The sequence below is a fragment of the Protopterus annectens genome, chromosome 7.part0, assembly GCF_019279795.1.
Source record: "Protopterus annectens isolate FY-2018-M chromosome 7.part0, PAN1.0, whole genome shotgun sequence".
NCBI lineage: Eukaryota > Metazoa > Chordata > Ceratodontiformes > Protopteridae > Protopterus > Protopterus annectens.
In genome coordinates, this window is record NC_056739.1 from 1,611,691,602 (window position 1) to 1,611,711,523 (window position 19,922).

General features: G+C 41.4%; 1 protein-coding gene across 3 annotated transcripts in view; it reads left to right on the top strand.

Annotated features, from left to right (window-relative positions):
* The window catches only part of SEMA3F (semaphorin 3F), an 861,789-nt gene that overhangs the window by 737,239 nt on the left and 104,628 nt on the right, over window positions 1-19,922 (top strand). For all 3 annotated transcript variants that reach the window (XM_044078156.1, XM_044078155.1, XM_044078157.1), the window contains one exon: window positions 8,519-8,607. In XM_044078156.1, coding sequence (XP_043934091.1) covers window positions 8,519-8,607 — 89 coding nt within the window. The remainder of the gene's footprint in view (window positions 1-8,518; window positions 8,608-19,922) is intronic.

Consider the following 19,922-nt stretch of genomic DNA (forward strand, 5'->3'; position numbering starts at 1 on the left):
CGCAAACAGACCTCTCCTACTGATGAAGTCAAATGCCTTGGTCTGATAAATGAAGGCAATATACAGAGGTTTTTTCTGCTACCTGCACCTTTCTTGTAGTTGCCTAACACAGAAAACCATGTCTATAGTAGACTGTCCAGCTCTGAACCCACACTGATACTTAGGGTAAACTCTCTCTGCAAGAACATGGAGCCTCTTCAGGACAACACATGCAAACAGCTTCCCCATGTTACAGAGAAGAGAGATGCTATGGTAGTTGTTACAATCACTTTTGTTACCCTTATTCTTTTAGATAGTAACTACGTTAACATCCCTCATACCTTGCAGTACACTACCTTCTCTCCAGAATTGGCAAAGTGTTTCCTGTAGCTCTTAGATCAGGGTACTGCTGGGACATTTAAGGATTTCTGATGGAATAGCATCTTTCCCAGGGGCGTTTTCAGAAGAGAGTCCTTTTAGTGCATTGTTGAGTTCCTCCAAGGTGGGCTCAGCATTGAGTTTGGTCTTAGTTGGCAGTGGCTCAATGGCATTCAGGGCTCTCTCTGTAACTATGGACTTTCTGGCATACAGCTGTGAGTAGTGCATCATCCAGAATTCCATCTGCTTGGTTTTGTCCTTCAAGACCTCGCCAGTGGCTGACTTAAGTTGAGTGATCTTCCTTTGTGATGGGTCAATGGCTTGCTTGATCCTCTTGTACATTCCTTGCATGTTACCAGCATCCAAAGCCTGCTGAATCTTAAAGCAAAGTTGGAGCCAGTAATCATTTGCACACTGTCAAGCTACCTGCTGCACTTGACTCTGAGCACACCGGAGTGCCTACAATTTCTCCTCATTGGGCAAGACCCTGTATGCAGTTAGAGGTGTCAGCACGTCAGTGTGTGGGCTTCAAACCAGTCAGCACACTTGACTGTCTTTTTCTCACAGGTAGATATTGCAGTGTTATAGATAGCATCCCATAGTTTTCCCCATGTCTTGTTGGTCAGTGTCATCCAGGCAGGGCAAACCTTTTCAAGTACTCGAACAAATTTGCATTCCTTTGAAGGGTTGCAAGTCTTACATATGTCAATGCATGGCATCCCTTCCTTTTTAGAGCAAAATAACCTTCGTGTCCGGATGGTCACCTTACTACACATGAACAAGTGGTCGGTCTACACTGTGGTAACTGCATGCTGTCCTGACACTGCCTAAACTGCTGCATTTGCTAAGGACAAGGTCAAGTTGGTGTCAATGTTTTAATCTTGGGTGCCGCCATGAAACTTTGTGCTGGGGCTTCGCATTAAAGAAGGTGCTGGTTATGCAGAGGTCATATTGGCAACAAAGTTCAAGAAGACGCTTTCATTCATCTTTCCTGTTCCAAACTGTCACACAACATGTAAAACAGAGAAACACCAACACGAAAACCAGAAGAAGGCACAGCAGAGCTGAGGATCCACAATATATGCCACCAAAATGATTTACGGTACAACAAAGCAATTTTATTTATAATCCAACACAAAAAGATGTCCAACAAAATATAGATTAAGCGCTTTTGTCTCTGTAAATCAGAGACTTCATCAGAACATCACTTAACTATTCAGGCATACTTTTATATAAAAATACTAATAAACACACCCTCTTGCTGAAAGAAACAGCCAACCAACAACCTATAAAATACAAGAAATTAAGCAGCAATTAAGTACTGAAAATCAATTAAATATTTTTGTGCAAACCTACTTAAAATACCACGACAGCAAACCAAACACATAATCACACAAAAACATACTCGGAGGCTCTAAATAAAGATCTGCCTAAGCAGCAGAGACCTCCAAAGCAGACACCCAAGCAACCGCTACCCCAAAACAAAACACGTGCAACACATATCTCACAAAGCCAGAGTGCCGAACAGTCACAGCCCTTAAGACTAAACAACACAACTAATACACTTGTAATAGGTGACTCTATCGTCAGGCACACTGACGTCCCGCTCACCAGGCTGAACAAGGAGAGGGTCACGATGAGCAGCCGGTCGCGCGCTAGGATCCGCCACATAACACAAGCACTCAGGTCACTCCAAGGCAAGTACAAATATGACTCAGTCATTGTCCATGCTGGTGTGAATGACCTGAGACGTACCTCCCTGGACTACATGAAAAGAGACATAAAGGAGCTCTCTGAGCATGTAGCCCAGGCCGGTATGACCCTGACCTTGAGTAGCATCTTACCCTCACCAAGAATGATGCCACAATATGAAGACAAGATGATCAATTTCAACAATTGGCTTAAGTACTGGTGTCATTCAAAGGGGATACAATGCCTGTCAGCTTGGGATGATATGCTCGACAAGCCACGATGCTTCACTAGGGACGGCTTGCACCTTTCACCCCTGGGCTTTCGGATATTGGCAAAGGCTCTTGCTACCCCCATAGTGCCCTTTTTAGGCAAGGCTCAAAAGACAAACCCACCTCCATAGGTATCACAAGGGATAGGAAACTAAGAGTAATGCTACTCAATGCCAGAAGTCTAAACCTCAAGATGCACGCACTCGAAACTCTCCTTAGCATGGAGAACATTGATATCTGTGCAGTAACAGAAACCTGGTTCAGGGCTCCCAAGAGCACCCCAGCACTACCAGGTTATACCTCATACCATGCTTTTCGGCCCCAAAACTTGGACTGAACCACAAAAGGAGGGGGAGTATCGATATTCATCAAAGATACCCACACCTCCAGGTTGGTGGCAAAGCACGAAGCATCAGAGACTATCCATGTGCAACTAACAGTGGGTAAAACTGCCTTCCAGTTTATAGCCTGCTACAGACCACCCTCCCAAACCCAGGAACCCCACTCTGCCTTTCTGAGAACACTGGAAAATATGAAGGTCTCTCCAAACACCATTATATTGGGCGACTTCAACTACCAAAACATAGACTGGGAGCATTACTCTAGCTCCAACACCCTAGCCCAAAGGTTCCTAGAATTTATAAACTCAAATGCTATGGAACAACTTGTTACCACTCCCACAAGAGGGGAAAACATACTGGACCTGATCATCACCAACATGGGGACTCTATGCTCCAGACCAGAAGTGTATCCCTCACTGGTAAGATCAGACCATAAACTAATCTCACTGGATATTCACATCCCGACCCCACCCCCTGCCCAGAAAACCACAGTGAAAAACTTCTCTAAAGCAAATTTCACACTCCTCAAAACCGAGGTGGAATCCTTCAAAGCCCCCGGGCCTGTGGAAAATACGGCCCAGACCGCAGAATCCTTTATAAACGCATTCTATGAACACCTTCAGGAATGCATGGATCATGCGATCCCAAATAAAACCAAGACCCAATCCTCCAAAGGCAGACGCCCTGTCTGGTGGACCCCAGCCATAAACAAACTATACAATAGAAGGAGGAAGCTACTAAATGATAGAGCAAAATCCCAAAAAGGGAAGGCATCACTGATCAGTATTAGCAAAAAATTATGGGCACTCATAAAATTGTCTAAGGCCAGCTTCGAGAGAAAAATTGCAAAGGGCACTAAGGATAATCACAAGGCTTTCTTTAGTTATGTTAGGAACCTGGGTGGTAATTCCCAGATATGCTCAGAATTAGTCCAAAATGACAAAAAATACACTGAACCCACAGACATTGCCAACATCCTAGCTGACAGGTTCAGCGCAAACTTCCCCCCCCCCCTCCCCACCAAAAGGGCAAATATCTATCCCAGCAGAGTGCTGCCCCCCTGACATCTCAGATGCTCAGGTAAGAGCCGCCCTCTCCAAAGCAAAAAACACAGCATCAAAGGGACCAGACGGTGTACCAGGCTGCGACCTACATAAACTCCAAGAAGAGCTAAACCCAAACATAAAACTACTGTTCAATCTCAGCCTTACTACAGGATATGTGCCCAAAGAGTGGCATACAGCAACAGTGGTCCCTCTCCATAAAGGTGGTGCCTCAACGGATCCTGGAAACTATCGCCCCATAAGCCTGACTAGCTTGGTCTGCAAAGCTATGGAAAGGATCATCATGGACCTCATAAATAAAGATATTGGGGACCTACAGACACTGGATCCTACCCAGTTCGGCTTTGTTAAGGGCAGATCCTGCCTCTTAAACCTGGTTGATTTCTTTGAAACAGTCACCAAGGCCATTGACGAGGGGAAGGTGGTCCACACAGCCTACCTGGACCTCGCAAAAGCCTTCGATACAATACCCCACTCGGGCATTATAGATAAGCTCACCAGCTTAAATATAAACCCCTATGTCACTAGATGGATTGCAAACTGGCTCAAGGACAGAACCCACATGGTTAGAATTGCTGGAGCCATGTCAGACTCCAAACCAGTTACAAGTGGTGTCCCACAAGGCTCAGTCCTGGGACCTCTCTTGTTCAGTATGTATTTCTCGGAGGTACAGGCCAACACGGAAGGACTGTGGCTGACCAAGTTCACAGATGACTGCAAACTGGGCGCCATAATCGACTCTCCAGCCGACATAAGCATCCTCCAAAAGGGCCTCATAGAAACAGACAACTGGTGCCAGAGCCATAGCCTCAAGCTAAATGCCAAAAAGTGTATAGTCATCCCCTTTGGCAAAAACAAAGTGCCCACAAATTACCACATAGGTGGTAATCCATTAAGTACAGAAGAAGTAATTAGGGACCTGGGGACCCAAGTTGATAGCAATCTCTCATTTGACAACCTCGTGGCCAAAGTGGTTAGAAAAACATTTTATATAGCCCACCTAATCATGAAGGGATTCACATCTAGATCAGGGGAGGTCATCGTGCCTCTTTACTCATCCCTCATCAGGCCCATAATTGAGTACAATGCCCCTTTTGGGATGTACCTTACCAGACACCTGCAGCATCTGGAAAGACCCCAAAAGTACCTCACCAAGAGGATCAAAGCTCAAACAGATGTCATATGCTGCTGGGTTAAAGAAACTCCAGCTCTACTCAGTGGCATACCACCTGTTCAGAGGCGATCTGTGCCTGACGTATAAAGCCATGTCCAACCCGGGATTAATGGACATGCTGCACCTCAGAAAATCCAAATCCCATCGAGCTACACGCTCGAGAGACTTGAACCTCAGCACTGAAATAAATAGGACATGCTGGAGGGACAGATTCATAACCCAGAGGCTCCCTTCACTCTGGAATAAAATTCCAGTCCAGATTAGGCAGAGTCCCTCATTGACTCTCTTCAAGAGGAATCTTGATGAGTGGATGGGAGATCGTAGGTTTACCCCGGGTATCACTTCTGTGTCACTGTTAGACAGAGGCACAGTATACTAACCTCGAAAAAGGGCATAGCAAAATAAATTTAAAATGGGTGGCGAAAGCCAAACACATTCTGGCTAGGCTTATAAATGCCCTAGGGCAGATAGCCTAGTATGAACCTATGAACCTATAAAATATGAAATACACCTAACATATATAACATACATTACATAAAACAATAAATACTATAATTTTTAAAAGTCAAACATAAGTTATCTTGATATAATTTTATCTTTGCATAGCCTTTAACTTTAAAAAGCATGAGAGGTTAAATGAGTCATTTAAACCAGGCCACTATGTGGCATAATTTTTCAGTTGCCACATTGCTTCTTGTCTTTCTAAGTGTAATGCCCATGGACCACCACTGATATCTGGCTCCAGAACTTCCAACACAGTGCATTTAAAAGTATGGTCATTACAATCTCTACAATATAGTTAGATTAAACAAAAAATGCTCCTGTAGTATTAAAAAGGTTGTTTATTTTGCCTTCTGTATGAAATGTCCATGTTTTTACATTGGTAAAATGGGAAGGAAGTTCAAAAATCGTATTTATGAGCATTTAAGGGACATTAAGCATAAGAAGGACACAAATGCATTACTTAAACATTGTAGAGATTTTAATGACCATACTTTTAAATTCAGTGTGTTGGAAGTTCTGGAGCCAGATATTAGGGGTGGTCCATGGGTATTATACTTTGAAAGACAAGAAGCAATGTGGCAACTGAAAACTAATGCCACACAATAGCCTGGTTTAAATGACTCATTTTCCCCGTCATGCTTTTTAAAGTTAAAGGCTATGCAAAGATAAAATTATATGAAGATAACTTATGTTTGACTTTTAAAAAATTATAGTATTTATTGTTTTATGTAATATATGTTGTTTATGTTAGGTGTATTTCATATTTTAGAATTTTAACTAGGTTTGCACAAAAATATTTAATTGATCTTCAGTACTTAATTGCTGCTTAATTTCTTGTATTTTATAGGTTGTTGGTTGGCTGTTTCTTGTAGCAAGGGGGCGTGTTTATTAGCATTTTTTATATAAAAGTATGCCTGAATAATTAAGTGACGTTCTGACGAAGTCTCTGATTTACAGAGACGAAAGTGCTTAATCTATATTTTGTTGGACATCTTTTTCTGTTGGATTATATATAAAATTGATTTGTTGTACCGTAAATCATTTCAGTAGCGTATATTGTGGATCCCCAGCCAAACTGTCACAGACAAGATGGCCAGCTGTGATGGTCATTGCCAACTCTGGCATTAAAATCACCAAGAATGAATAATGGTTCATGGGAGGGGACCTCACTGATGGCAGCAGTAAGTTCATCATAGAATTTGTCCTTGACTTCCCGGGTAGAAGTTAAAGTAGGAGCATAGACGCTGAAGATGTTGACCATGGCCACTGGTGTTCTTAGTTAAATTTTCAGCAGTCTCCCATTTCCCATATTTGGTGGCATGACTGAGTGAACTAGATTGTTTCTGATTGTGAAGCCAACACCATGTTCCCTCGTCTCTTCTGGAAGCTTCCCATGCCAGAAAAAAGTTAAGTTTTTCTCCATGAGACATCCAGTAGACGGCAGTCATGTTTCCTGGAGAGCCACAATGTCCATCTGCAATCTGCTCAGCTCGCTGTTAATGACTGCTGTCTTCCGAGCATCATTGATGTTCTGTAGATCTTCCGTAAGGCCTGGAATTATTGTGCTTACATACCATGTGCCTGGTCTAAAGACTAGTTTCTTTTGTTGCTTTTTTTTCTTTTTCCAGGTGTATGGTTAACAATCCACCTGTTGGGGGTTCCCTAAACCCCACACACCCAGTGGAGCAAGTGAACCATGGTGAAATACCACTTATTTGGCTGGGGGATGCCCAGCTTAAGGCAGGCAGTAGCTGCCCAATGAGATCAAAGGATCTCTCCCACCATGGGAAGCAGCCCTTGGCACCTCACTCTATGCCAATTGAGTGCATTGGCTTATTACCAGTAACTGCTATTTCCCGTGTTGTGCACCACTCACCTGTCCAGGGTGCAGGCCTTGACAAGTGAATTAGAGGAAACAGCTGATACCCAGCAGAAGGGTTCCCCCTCTCCACACCACTGTAGTCCAAGGGGAAAGGCAAGGCCAGTACAACTTGATAGCAATGTCATTGCAGGAGCTGCCAGAGTGAGGTCAAGTACATCTTCAAACTGCCTTAAGGACTCCATTATATAAAGTTTGAGTAAATGGAGTAGACTAGAGAATTTATGACAGGCAATGATGCTGAAGGCCTTTTAATATGTATGGAAGGTCTAGAGAAGAGAAAAAGTAGCCTGTATGTCTTGAAAAGGATAGCCATATGGGAAGACAGAGAAATTTACTTTAAACTAGATAGCTGTAAGAAAAGGATGTAATATGTAAGAGAGGGGTGGATGGAAATATAAGGTGTGTGTAAGAAGAGTATAGGCCAAGGTTATAAGTTACAGTGATAAATAGTTATAAATGCAGTAGCAAATACAGAACTGGATACCAGGTGAGGACAAGCTACAAACAAAATGCAGTTCATGAGCTAAATGAGAAGAACAGGGACAGTCATAAATGATTAACAGAACAAAGTATCATCTTAATGGGATGATCAGGAGATGTAACATTTGTGCCTGACAGTAAGTAACTATTAAGATAACAGTACTAAGGAAAACAGAACAGAGAAGAGCCAAAACTTGTAGAACTTATTAGACAAAATTAACTGTAGCAGAAAAGACTTAAAAACAAGAACAAGGGCAGAAAGGGAGAATATTTAAATTTGTAGAAACAGAAAAAGAAGAATAGTAGCTAGGGATGCCTTCCAAGGATATCCATAAACAATACAGAGAAATTAGTCAAAGTAATAAAAAGTACAACATTAACAAGAGAGATTATTTTCACTAATACAAACCTTGGCATAAAGTTCCCAATCAGCGCCATTCAAGTATGTTGTTAAAAGGAACTGTGTTTGCACCAGCAGTTTAATTTGAACAGATATTAAACTATTGATTAACAGAAGTGCACTTAGAGTAACATTTTTTGACCTCAAAGGAATATATTAACATTGGTATTCAAACTAAATCTATACTGACAAAAGTGCAACAAAATTAAAATCTGACTTTTAATACAGACAGGTGTTGTAGAGTACTGACATTCTGAGTATTTTATGATTTTAATAACTCCCTTATAAGCACCTTTATAGCTCTTAATCTCTGTGCTGAAGCTGCTAATGGTCTCCAAATAAACCTCTTTTACAGATCAGGGCACAGTGCAGAAGGTCATCGTTCTACCTCGGGACGACCTGGAGACAGAAGAACTCATCCTTGAGGAAGTGGAAGTTTTTAAGGTCAGAGTCTTCAGCTTCAACTTTAGATTTTCTTTTCTGCTACTTTCCCCATCCTGCTCTCTGTTTCTTTGTTCCTTCCTGCTTCCTTTCTCTTATATGCCAAAGTTTAAAGTTCAATATTCCACTGAATCAGTCTGTTGTCTAAATGGTCCAAAACTTGGGTAGTTGGTAATTGACTTTGCCTAAGTCTTCAAAGAAGAGACATAATTGTTAGCACTCACTATTTAAGGTTACTGACCATATCATCAACCAGCTCCAATGACACAGAGGCATAAAGACCAGAGTACAACCTAGGTGACCCAAGTTCAACTAGTAGTTCAGGAGCAAGGGTGAAGGATGGGTGCGCCCATTCCAGGTGGGGAGGGGGTGGAGCTATCCATAAACAGCTGGAAACCATCAATATAAGGAGCTTGAACATGTAGCCTAAGGGTGGGTGTGTGGTGCACCAAGCTGCTGTATGTTGATAACCCTCACTGAGCAAGTTCATGGATTTGCACTTGTGTACAGGAAGGTGTAGCAGCCTCAGAGGTAGTGCAGGTCACACATCACTCCCCCCAAGGGAGGGGTTACAATTTACAGAATTCCCTCATGGCTGCCTGAAAAACAGACCTTCTGGGTGTCTTTCGCCCTCATGGTTTTGGTTATGCCCACATTAAGAGGGAAGAAATGACTTCAAGTCCATATGGTAGGGACTTGATGGTTTGCATGCACAGGGTACAAAAGTGCCCAGAAAGAAATGATGACCTTATGAATCAAACAGTATGTAGGTGGAGTTGGAGGGATGGTAGCTTGAGCTGAGCCTTTTTTCTATCTCCATCCTAGCAAGGTAAGACTCCTTTAGTCAGCACTGTGTAGACCTTAACCAGGACTTGATTATCAGTAAGTCAGACCCTGTAGAATGTGAAAGCTGTGACATAGCAGATGCCTAGTATTGCAAAATGTAACATAAATGGCAACACCTCTAGAATAATGGTATGTTGCTCCTTCAACATCACAATAAAAAGCTGGAAAACCTACTGGCTGTTAAATAACACAATCTTTCTGTGGTCTGCATGTATAGCCATGTAAGCTAATTAAAGGAAAGTACAGTTGTGTTGTAAGTTAACTTACCTTAACAGTGGATGTTTGAATGGATCACTGTCACATTCAGCTGTATGGGATGTATCCTGTCAAGCATATTGGACATTTGGTGAATCTACAAAGCTTCAAGCTTCTTCCTTGTACACCATTCATTTGCCCTTAGCAAGAAAGAACAACATATATAAGAGGCATGTACAGGTGTGGCAAAACCCAGAGGTTTCTTACACCAAATACGGAGGTTGAGGCTGAAGTTTAAAGCTCTAAGAAGGATGCACGAGAAGAACAAAGGAAAAGGGATACTCGATCATGACCAGGCAAGGTGTAGAAAGGGGGATGAAAAGAAGGAGGGTATTAGTACTGCAATACAGAACTATTTAAACATCTACTCTTATGGGACGTTAGCTTACACAGCTGCTAAAATGGACTATTCCCAAAGCTTAGGAAGAAAGGGTGCCTGGACAAAGGCCAGAGTTTATGATTCCCTAGAGAACAGCTCTAACTGAACTTGCTCTAACTTGGGAAACTGAGTCAAGCTTGTACCAATTAGTGAAAGTGTGACATGAGGACCAGCTAGCTGCTTTTAGAACAGATCTAGAATCTACCCCTTTCAAAAAGGCCTCAGAAGTGGCCACAGCTCTGATAGAATGAGCTTTGTTATTCTGACAGGGCTTTTTGCCATGGTTTAAACAGCAAAACTGAATAGCTTGTGACATCTAGAAATGGTTTGTTTAGATAGTGGCTGACTTTTTCTTACCATCATATGAAATAAAAAGTTGGGTAGATTTTATAAAATCTTCAGTTTATCAAAACAACATCTTAGTTGGCTGTGGATTTCAAGAGCATGAAGAATCCTTTCTTCCCTGTTATTTTGGTTCAAGGTAGGGAGGTGAATAGTCTGGTCTAGCGTAAATTCAGATCTGCTCAGAGTGTCTGATACTGTGTTGTGCACTGATGTAATATACTTTGCCTGTGGAGCTAAATTGTGCTGAAATGCCAAATCCCATGCAATCATGCCAAGCCTGCAATTTGGATAGGATGTCATTACCCACCTATATGTTTACATACCACATCACTGTGGTGTTGTCTGTTATCACTAACAGTGATCTCAGTGTCCACAATTGGTTTAAAGCTTTTAGAGCTTTTATTGGGGCCATCATCTCCTTGAGATGTATATGTTTATGTCTGAAATGAGGATTACAAATGCTCTGTGCCTTGACTCCTTAAGACACAATCCCAGATGTGAAGTCTGAGGCATCTGTGGTAACTGACTGACTGAAAGGAAAAGGGGAAGTAAGGGAAAGATCTGGATCTACAAGATCTTGACTGGCATACTAATTGAGTTCTTTCTTTATAAAATTAGGAGCAGGAATTGGAAGGGATACAGGATGTAGATGTTGGACCCAGATGGATTTGAGGAGCCACTGAATTTTTCCATGCTGAATCTGGAAAATAGAGCCATGAGAATGAAGAGGGCCATGAAACCTAGAATCCTCATACATTCTCTTGCTAAGGACATGTTTTGGCTTTTGTTTTAATTGGAAAGAGAAAGCGGTAATGGTAAGAAACAATTTTCTATGAGGATAGGAAGACTGTCAAAACAGAAGTGTCCAAAAGGCAACCTAAGAAGTATCCAATGGGTAGGGATTAAGGATGACATTTTCAGATTTAGCTAAAAGCCCAGGTTGCTGAACAGATGGTGGGGGATGCTGAGATCTAGCAACCTTCCAGGTAGGGGCATATGTGAATGCCTGGGAGTCTGTAAAAGGTTATAACTGGGGCAAGACCACTGATGAAGACTTTTGAGGAAGTAGAGAGACCAAAAGCTAAAGATGTAAGCTGAAAGTACAATCCCAAGGCAAAGAATTTGAGAAACTTTGGCGGTTTTGAGAAGAGAAATGTGTAAATAGACATTTCTGAGATTTAGAGTGACTAGCAAAGCACTTAATTGACAGTAGCAGAAAGAAGGTTTGTAAAGTTAGCATTTTAAGTTCCAGAACCAGACGAAAGGTCTTCAGATTTAGAATATGTAAATGGACCTCCATGTGCCTTCATTTCTGTTGACCAGAAACAATCCTGAGTAAAAGCCACCCCCTTCTTTAGAAACAGGCCATATTACCACCTAAGGTAGAAGATCTGAAATAACTTGAGAGAAAGGATGAATCTGATTCCCTGGCGGGACAGAGATCCCATACTGGATGGAATAGAATGTCCAATGGAGGCTGTCACCATGCTGAATGATTTTTAAAACCCAATAATCTGAATCAATGATTTCCAAAGTGGAAGGCAGTGGGAAAGATTAACCATAGTTTTGGAAAGAAGGTCAGAGCAGGGAGGGAAAGGAGGAGTTATGAGGCAAATCATTGTTTTCTCGTTTGAAGGAAGGGTCCCTGAGATTCAACTCATTTCATTTTGAGCCACCTTGCTGTCTTTTCCTTAAATTGCTACTTGGAATGTTTTTGCCGGGTAGATTTAAATAGTTTTCAAAAGAAAGGCCCTGGGTTAGATAGATAATTTCATTGGTACATTGGAATGAGAGACAAAATAGTTGCTTGACATGCTGTATCAGTTTATACCTCTCTCTTCCATCTTACTGAGCATTTCAGCTGAGGAATTTCTAAACAATAAATCTTTATCAAGAGAGGCATTTAAAAGCAGACTCTTGACATCTTTTGGGAAATTTTGTACTTTCACCCTGGCTTTCCTACGGATGACAATTCCATTAGTAGCAGCTCTGAAGACTGTAGCAACAGCATCATAAGCAGACTTAATAGAGTACTTAGTGACTTGGGAAGCAGAATTAACCATTTCCACTAGATTAGTTTTAACCTCTGAGTTAGACGAGTTGGCCAAAGACTGTTGAATGTTTGCAAAAAGTATTTTGACATGTGGGTTTGTCAATTTATTGCCTATAAACCAAAGTGGATTGAGAAAAAGCAGGAAAGAAATGATGAAGAGACTGGATGGTTTTAAATAAGCCCTATGCAAAATGTAACCAGTCCTCCCAGAATCTCTTTTGAGTAGAGGGAGTAAGAGGACAACACAAGGTTTTTTTTTTTGGCTTTTGTGTGTGCTTTTTTTGAGCCCTGAGACATGTGATTTTAGGTGAAGAATTCATAGACTGGACTTCTATGAAAGGCCCGCAGATGTCAATCTTCACCATTGGTTGGGGTGTGCCTCATTTGCCCTTTGCTGGGATATAGCCACTTCCAAAAGCAATGTGACAGAGGAACATTTACCCCTTCTGAAAGGCATATAAAGTATTTATTACAATTCTTGTAAACAAGAAGGAAGGCTGCACAAAAGGGTTACTTTATCTGCCTGATGTTGTAGCTGAAGTTAACTGCTGGTACTGAATGCCACTAATTTGACAAAATCTTCATAGGCTCACAAACAGCATGATAGTGTTGAGTGTTGGTGCATCTCTACACCCTGCTTATACCACCACATATGCTAAGGGCAAAAGTACAGTGCAGTGCATGTGGCGGGGTCTGATGCTTTGTAGACTAACCAGACATCTGGTATCTTTGGCACTATAAGAACCATATAGTTATGGCTACTACAACAGTGAAGTAATGAATAACATCTAACTGTTGTCCTAACACTGGAGTTTTCAGGGATCTAAGCTATCATGCTATGGAGTAAGTCTGAAGGAAAGTGATTTACAAGTTACACCTCAGACAGTGCCAGAATGTTGGGCAGCCAGAAATGATGGCTAAGGTGTGGCTGGCACAGAAAAGGTAAAAAAACAGCAGATTAGTGATATATGAGTTAGCAGGGATGAGCACATTAGTGACCCTACCTTCAGTAGGCCAACAAATATTCCCCAGTAAGCAAAGAGCAGATAATTCTTTTGCTACAGAATCATGACCATCATATCACAGAATTAGTAACAATGCTAATAACGATGTGCCAACTACCATAATAAAATGTTTCTTTATCAGCCCATCAGTCAGTATGTCATAGAATAATTCTTAAAATGAATCAAAGAACTTTACATGAAGCTGCTTAACCAAATACAGCTTGACTTACGTTATCCAAGTACTCTGATTATTTATTATATACTGTGATTATAGTGCAAATGCACACAAAACTTTAAATTAAAGACATATAGAAAAAATGTCAATGTTAAAATATATTCAAACAGACATTAAGTATGTGATGCAGAAGCTACATAAATAAAAGAAGAAAAAGATTTTCAGTTAGTTAGAGCTGCAAGAGAAAAATCTGGACATAGCGAGATTTCATTATGATTATCAAGATATAATTAACCCAATCCAAAGCATGATATGAAAGACAGGAACAATTCAGCTGCAAAAAAATATCAAATGGGAATATTTGTTACTGTGTAGGATTATCAGTTACTTGTTCTATGCCTGATGACCATCAGAAACATTCCCTGTCAGTGTCTTCCATCTGCTCACCTTCCTGGGGCAAAGGTTCCATGACGTTGCTTGGCACCTATCCTTCCAGTTCTTCATTGCTGCACATGTAGTTTAGTCAGGAAAAAGTTATTCTTTGCCGGTTTTGCTCAGTTTTGTCATTATTTTATTGAAAAAAGTTTGCTTTCCGAGTACCGCTTACTCAGTTTCTTAACATAAAAAAGAGCTTTCTATTTTCTCTGCTGTTTTTGGTCCCTTAACCAGTACTTTCTAATCCAAATTGGCAAGTAGTCCCCACAGCCTGCTTCCCCCTTACAAGATGGTAAAATGCTTGTTTAAGAAAAGCCCTTGTCAGTGACAAGCACCTCCACTGCTTTTTTCTCTCAGTGAGAGGCAAAATACCTCACAATATCCAAGTATCCAAGTTAATAAAATTTATTAAAACAAGGACTCTCATCCATCACAGATAAAATAAATAACAGTTTTTAAAGTATATGTGTTACTCCTCATGAAGGGAGGGTTGCTGCAAGACTGATCATGAAGATTTTTTTTCTTAGTACTGTGCAGTTTTAAACTTCCCACAAGGAAAGGATGACACTTAGTAAAGCTCCTCATTCATGTTGAAGGCAGCAAAAAAAAAAAATTGCAGTCAGTCCCCTAACCTACTCATGTTCTTTCCCAACCTATCAAAACAAAGGGAAGTGCATTCTTTACTGGAAGGATGTTCACAAAGCTGTAAGATTCTACATTGGCAGAACTGAATATATAACAAAAATGGACTAGCTGTTTCATGTCTTCTACACCACAAAGGAAAAGTCTCCAAGTATCCAAAGTCTAGGCAGATTTCACGCAGCATAAAACTTTGTTACTTCTCTGTGGATCATGGTCTATCCACATGACTGACAGACCGCTTAGCCATGGCTGTAGCAACTTCAGTCATGTTTCTCAGAAATGCCTCATCGGATGATATATATACAGCATCTACCTGGTATATCCTAAACACTTCTGAAAAACACTACAAGTTATGCTTCCAGGGCATGTTCTTAACTTGGGGGCTACTGAAGTCAAAGGGACATTTGTCTACTTGGGCCCAAACATGAAATGTAGCTGGGGACTCTATCCTTATGTTTAGTGAATATGGACTAATTGTCATTAGATACAGTAGTTTTCTACTTACTGTAAGTCTAGATCTGTAAGAAATGTAACCAACTTTCCATCTTCAGTAACGTACCCTTCCCAAATCATCCACCCTGCACTGGACTGGATCATCTAGCCAGTCTTCTGTCATCATGCAGCAGGCACTAGTCAGCATCTGTCTTTCTTATTTGGGATTCTCAGAACTGAGCCAAGAAAGAAATGATAATATGGGAGTCAACCAGCTTCAGTAGAGCAAGGGGGAGGTACAACATAAGAAGACCTTCCAGGTGACAAGCTGGCCCAATGCCTATGGCACATAGTCATACAGGTTACAAAAGATGAATACATTTCTTACAGATCTAGCATTATGGTTAATTATAACATTTTTATTATCTTTAAAGTCTGCTGCTGCTACTGTTAACTGGAGAGTAGCCTGAACTGTTACAGCATTATTTGTGTATTTCTTATAGTTCAACATCCTTCCGTTCACTTCAGGCAGCCCAGAACATTCCATATACCAACCATACCCTTTCTTTCCAACTTGCTGGATGAGAGCTAAATGGCTAAGGATATCTAATACCATCTTTATGGGAAGTGTTGGGGTCTTTTCTGCCCAGTCCTATCTATATCCTCTTACCAGAATACAGCATGCCTACCCAAAAACAAGGTATGTGTTCTCTGCTCAGTCAAATCTACCCCTAACCAACCTGTACTGAATTCAGTATGTTAGTCAAACCCAGTTTGCCAACATCACAGATGGAAACTCTTCATAACTTTGAGAGGATTTCTGTCTATACACACTGAGCAGAGTGGATGAGGGGCATTGACTACAACTCTGATCTGAGATATATAACAATAAGTATCCTGTTTTTTTTGGCTTATTTATACTGGTTATTGCTTCTAGCAATTTATATATAGAAGTTTTTATTGCCTGCTGCATACTTTTTACTGGATTTTATTGCTATTAACTAATCTGCACGGGTAACTGATTTGTTTGCAGTTAAAAGCATTCTGTAGAGTCTCCTTGCTTATTTATCTGTTTAAAAACTTTCATTTTGTGGCTCACTGCTGTCATAAAGATTTCTGTAGTGTTTACTGTCTAAAAGAGTGTAGGCTAATAGCTTTAGTACTGGACTCCACCCTCCCTCCCTGTTGGTGTCTTGTTGTTATACTTGGTGGCTTTGCAGTTGCCCGCCCCTACTGTAAATTTGATCTGGGACACTCCTCCCAGTCTAGTGTCATTAGCTCATTCTACCTAATACAGAGAGAACATCTGAGAAAGCCTTCTGTTCCTCCTTTCTCCCTTTCTTAAAAAAAAAAAAAAGTCTGAATCTCCTTGTGTTCTGACTGTGCTTCTCAAACATTTTGGAAATATAGAGTATATTTTAGTTCATTTATTAAAACTGTATCTGCCTTAATATTGCTACAACTCAAGTGCTCAAGGTTGCACTGCATCTGAATTGTTTAAGTGCGTTTTAGCTGCTTTTCTGCATATATAGACTTCTCTGTATATGTTGACTAGCTATTTATTCTACTGTATTACTGCCTCTTAAATCATTTTTCAGTTGTGCACTTGCCTTGCTTCATTTAAAAAGTTTTAAATTGATAATTTTGTAGTTTTAATTGCATTTACTCTTTAGGATTACACACTCAAGTGCGTTAGAATGTTCTGTGTTTATTTACTGTATTATTGCATTGTTTAACCTGTTTTAACCAAAAAAAAAAATACTATCTTGCTTGCTCATTTCCCACCTTTCCTAGCCAGAATAGTCCAGATCCCAGGCTTTTCTTGTCTCAGGACTTCTGTGTTCAGAGCTATCGAGACCTTGCTGTGGTAGAGAGAAGTCCTACTGCTTACCAGTGGGAGTGGCGAGCATTGTAATGCCTATCTAACACTAGAGTAGTGGTTTCCAGCTCGGAAATTGTAATTTTATTAGCCTTTTTGGGCTGATTTCTATCTCTAACAACATTCTGACTTAAAAATGCGTGTGTTTGCACATTTTTCGCATCGTGCAGCACCGCGGGGCTATGGTAAAACTATTCCAGGTGCCAGAAAGTCTGCTGTTCAAATTTTCCCTTAGAACTAGCTGGTTTCTCAGTAGTAGCACTAAAATCTGAGCCCCTGTGACTAGCACTTGCTCTAGAACCTGCTGGAAAGCACTAGGAAGCCTGAAACTGATACAAGAACTCAACTCTCCTTGTCAATAAGGAGAAATTAATCGTAGGTGCTAAACAGCCTATAATTGCAAAGTACCTTGCAAAGGTAAGGGAAAACAGCTCTTGTACTTTACAAAAAAAACACCTAAACAGGCATGTCTAAGGGTCAGCTTCTGGTGATTTTTCCTGTCCACCTGGTGAATCTGGGCATACTGGGGCAATGCGGCAACTAACTCATGTAGACAGACAACCCTCTCCTCCTACGACCCAACACTACAACCTGCGAGAGATGCACTTACATAGCTAAACTGGAAGCAAAGCTCTCTCTAGCCAGGATTGTGCTAGACAGTCAAGAGGATAAGGTTAACACCTGCACTACACCTCAAGCAACATATAGCCCTTCAAAACCCACACCATCAACACCCACACATAGCAACACTAAACTCATATATGCGGAGGCCCTTAACATTAATCTGCCCAAGAACAAGGACCTCCGAAGCTGAAACTCAAACAAACACCAGTCACAACCAAAGCGACACATAGCTCACAAAACCAGTGTGCCACCCAACAACAGCCTCTAAGGCAAGACAATGCACCCAACACTTTAGTCATAGGTGACTCTATAGTCAGGCACACTGATGTCCCACTCCACAACAAGTACAAATATGACTCTGTCATTGTCCATGTTGGAGTGAATGACTTGAGACTTACCTCCCTGGACTACATGAAAAGAGACATGGAAGAGCTCTCGGATCATGTGGCCCAGGCAGGTATGACCCTAGCTCTAAGTAGCATCCTGCCTTCGCCCAGAATGATACCACAGTATAAGGACAAAATGATTGACTTCAACAATTGGCTAAGCTTCTGGTGTCATTCAAAGGGGATCCATTATCTGTCTGCCTGGGAAGACATGATTGACAAACCACAATGCTTTGCCAGAGATGGTCTCCACCTGTCACCCCTTGGATTCAGGTTACAGGCTAAAGTTCTTGCCACCCCTTTGGTGCCTTTTTTTAGGCAAGGTTCAAAGGACAAAACCAGCACCGTAACAGATACAAGCATGCAAAATCTGAAGGTAATGCTACTCAATGCCAGCAGTCTGAACCTCAAAATGCACTCTCTCGAAGCACTCCTAAAAATGGAAAACATCGATATCTCTGCAGTAACTGAGACCTGCTTCAAGGCTCCAGAGTGCACCCCTGCAATACCAGGCTACAACTCTTACCACACTTTTCGGCCACCAAACCAAGACTGAAACACTAAAGGTGGAGGAGTGTCCATATTCACCAAGGATATTCACACCTCCAGGCTAGTTGCCCAACACAATGCATCTGAAATTCTCCAGGTGCAACTAACACTAGATAAGACTGCAATCCAAACTGTAGCTTGCTACAGAACCCCCACCATGCCCCAAGATTCTCACTACACCTTTCTAAACATACTGGAAAATATAAATATACAACCAAACACCCTAATACGGGGTGATTTCAACTACCCTGCCATTAACTGGGAAAACTACTCAGGTACCAACACCTTTTCCCAACGGTTCTTGGAATTCATAAATTCCAATGCCCTGGATCATCTAATCCATTGTTCCACCAGGGGCTCCAATATCCTAGACCTGGTCATTACCAACATGGGAGATAGATGCTCCACACCAGTGGTCACCTCCTCATTGGTCAGGTCTGACCATAAGCAAATCACCCTTGACATCCACATCCCACCCCCACCCCGCAGTAAGGAAACTGCCATAAAAAGCTTCTTCAAAGCCAACTTCATGCTACTCAAGTCAGAAGTGACAAACTTCATGACACCCTTGCAGACAGGATCTGAAAGTACAACTGCTGAATCCTACACTAAGGCACTTTACGAGCACATCCACTCGTGCATGAATCGTGCCATCCCAAATAGAACCAAGATGCTGTCCTCCAAAAAAAGGAAGCCAATCTGGTGGTCACCTGCTATAAACAAACTATACAACAGAAGGAAGAAACTGTTGCAAAAAAGAGGAAAATTCCAGGATGCAAAAAGCTCCCTTACCAGCCTCAGTAATAAGCTGAGATCCCTCATAAAATCCTCAAAAGCTAGTTATGAAAATAAAATTGCCAAAGATTCCAAAGACAACCACAAGGCATTCTATAGTTATGTCAAGAATCTAAATGGCAATGCTCAGATCTGTTCTGCGCTACAACAGAATGGCATTAAAGATATTGATCCCAAGGATATTGCCAATATCCTGTCAGATTGATTTAGTGCCAACTTCACCTCCCTCTCACCCCCTAAAGGGCCAATCTCAATACCAATAGATTGCCAAATTCTGGTAATTACGGCCAAACAAGTAGAAACTGCACTCTCCAAAGCATACAATACAGCATCCATGGGACCAGACGACATCCCGGGCTGTGTAATACATGAACTACAAAATGAACTGGCACTTCACCTAAGTGTCATGTTTAATCATAGCCTCACCTCAGGCTTTGTGCCCACCGAGTGGTGCACAGCTACAGTTCTCCCACTCCACAAGGGGGGATCCAACTTGGATCCCGGGAACTACTGTCCCAT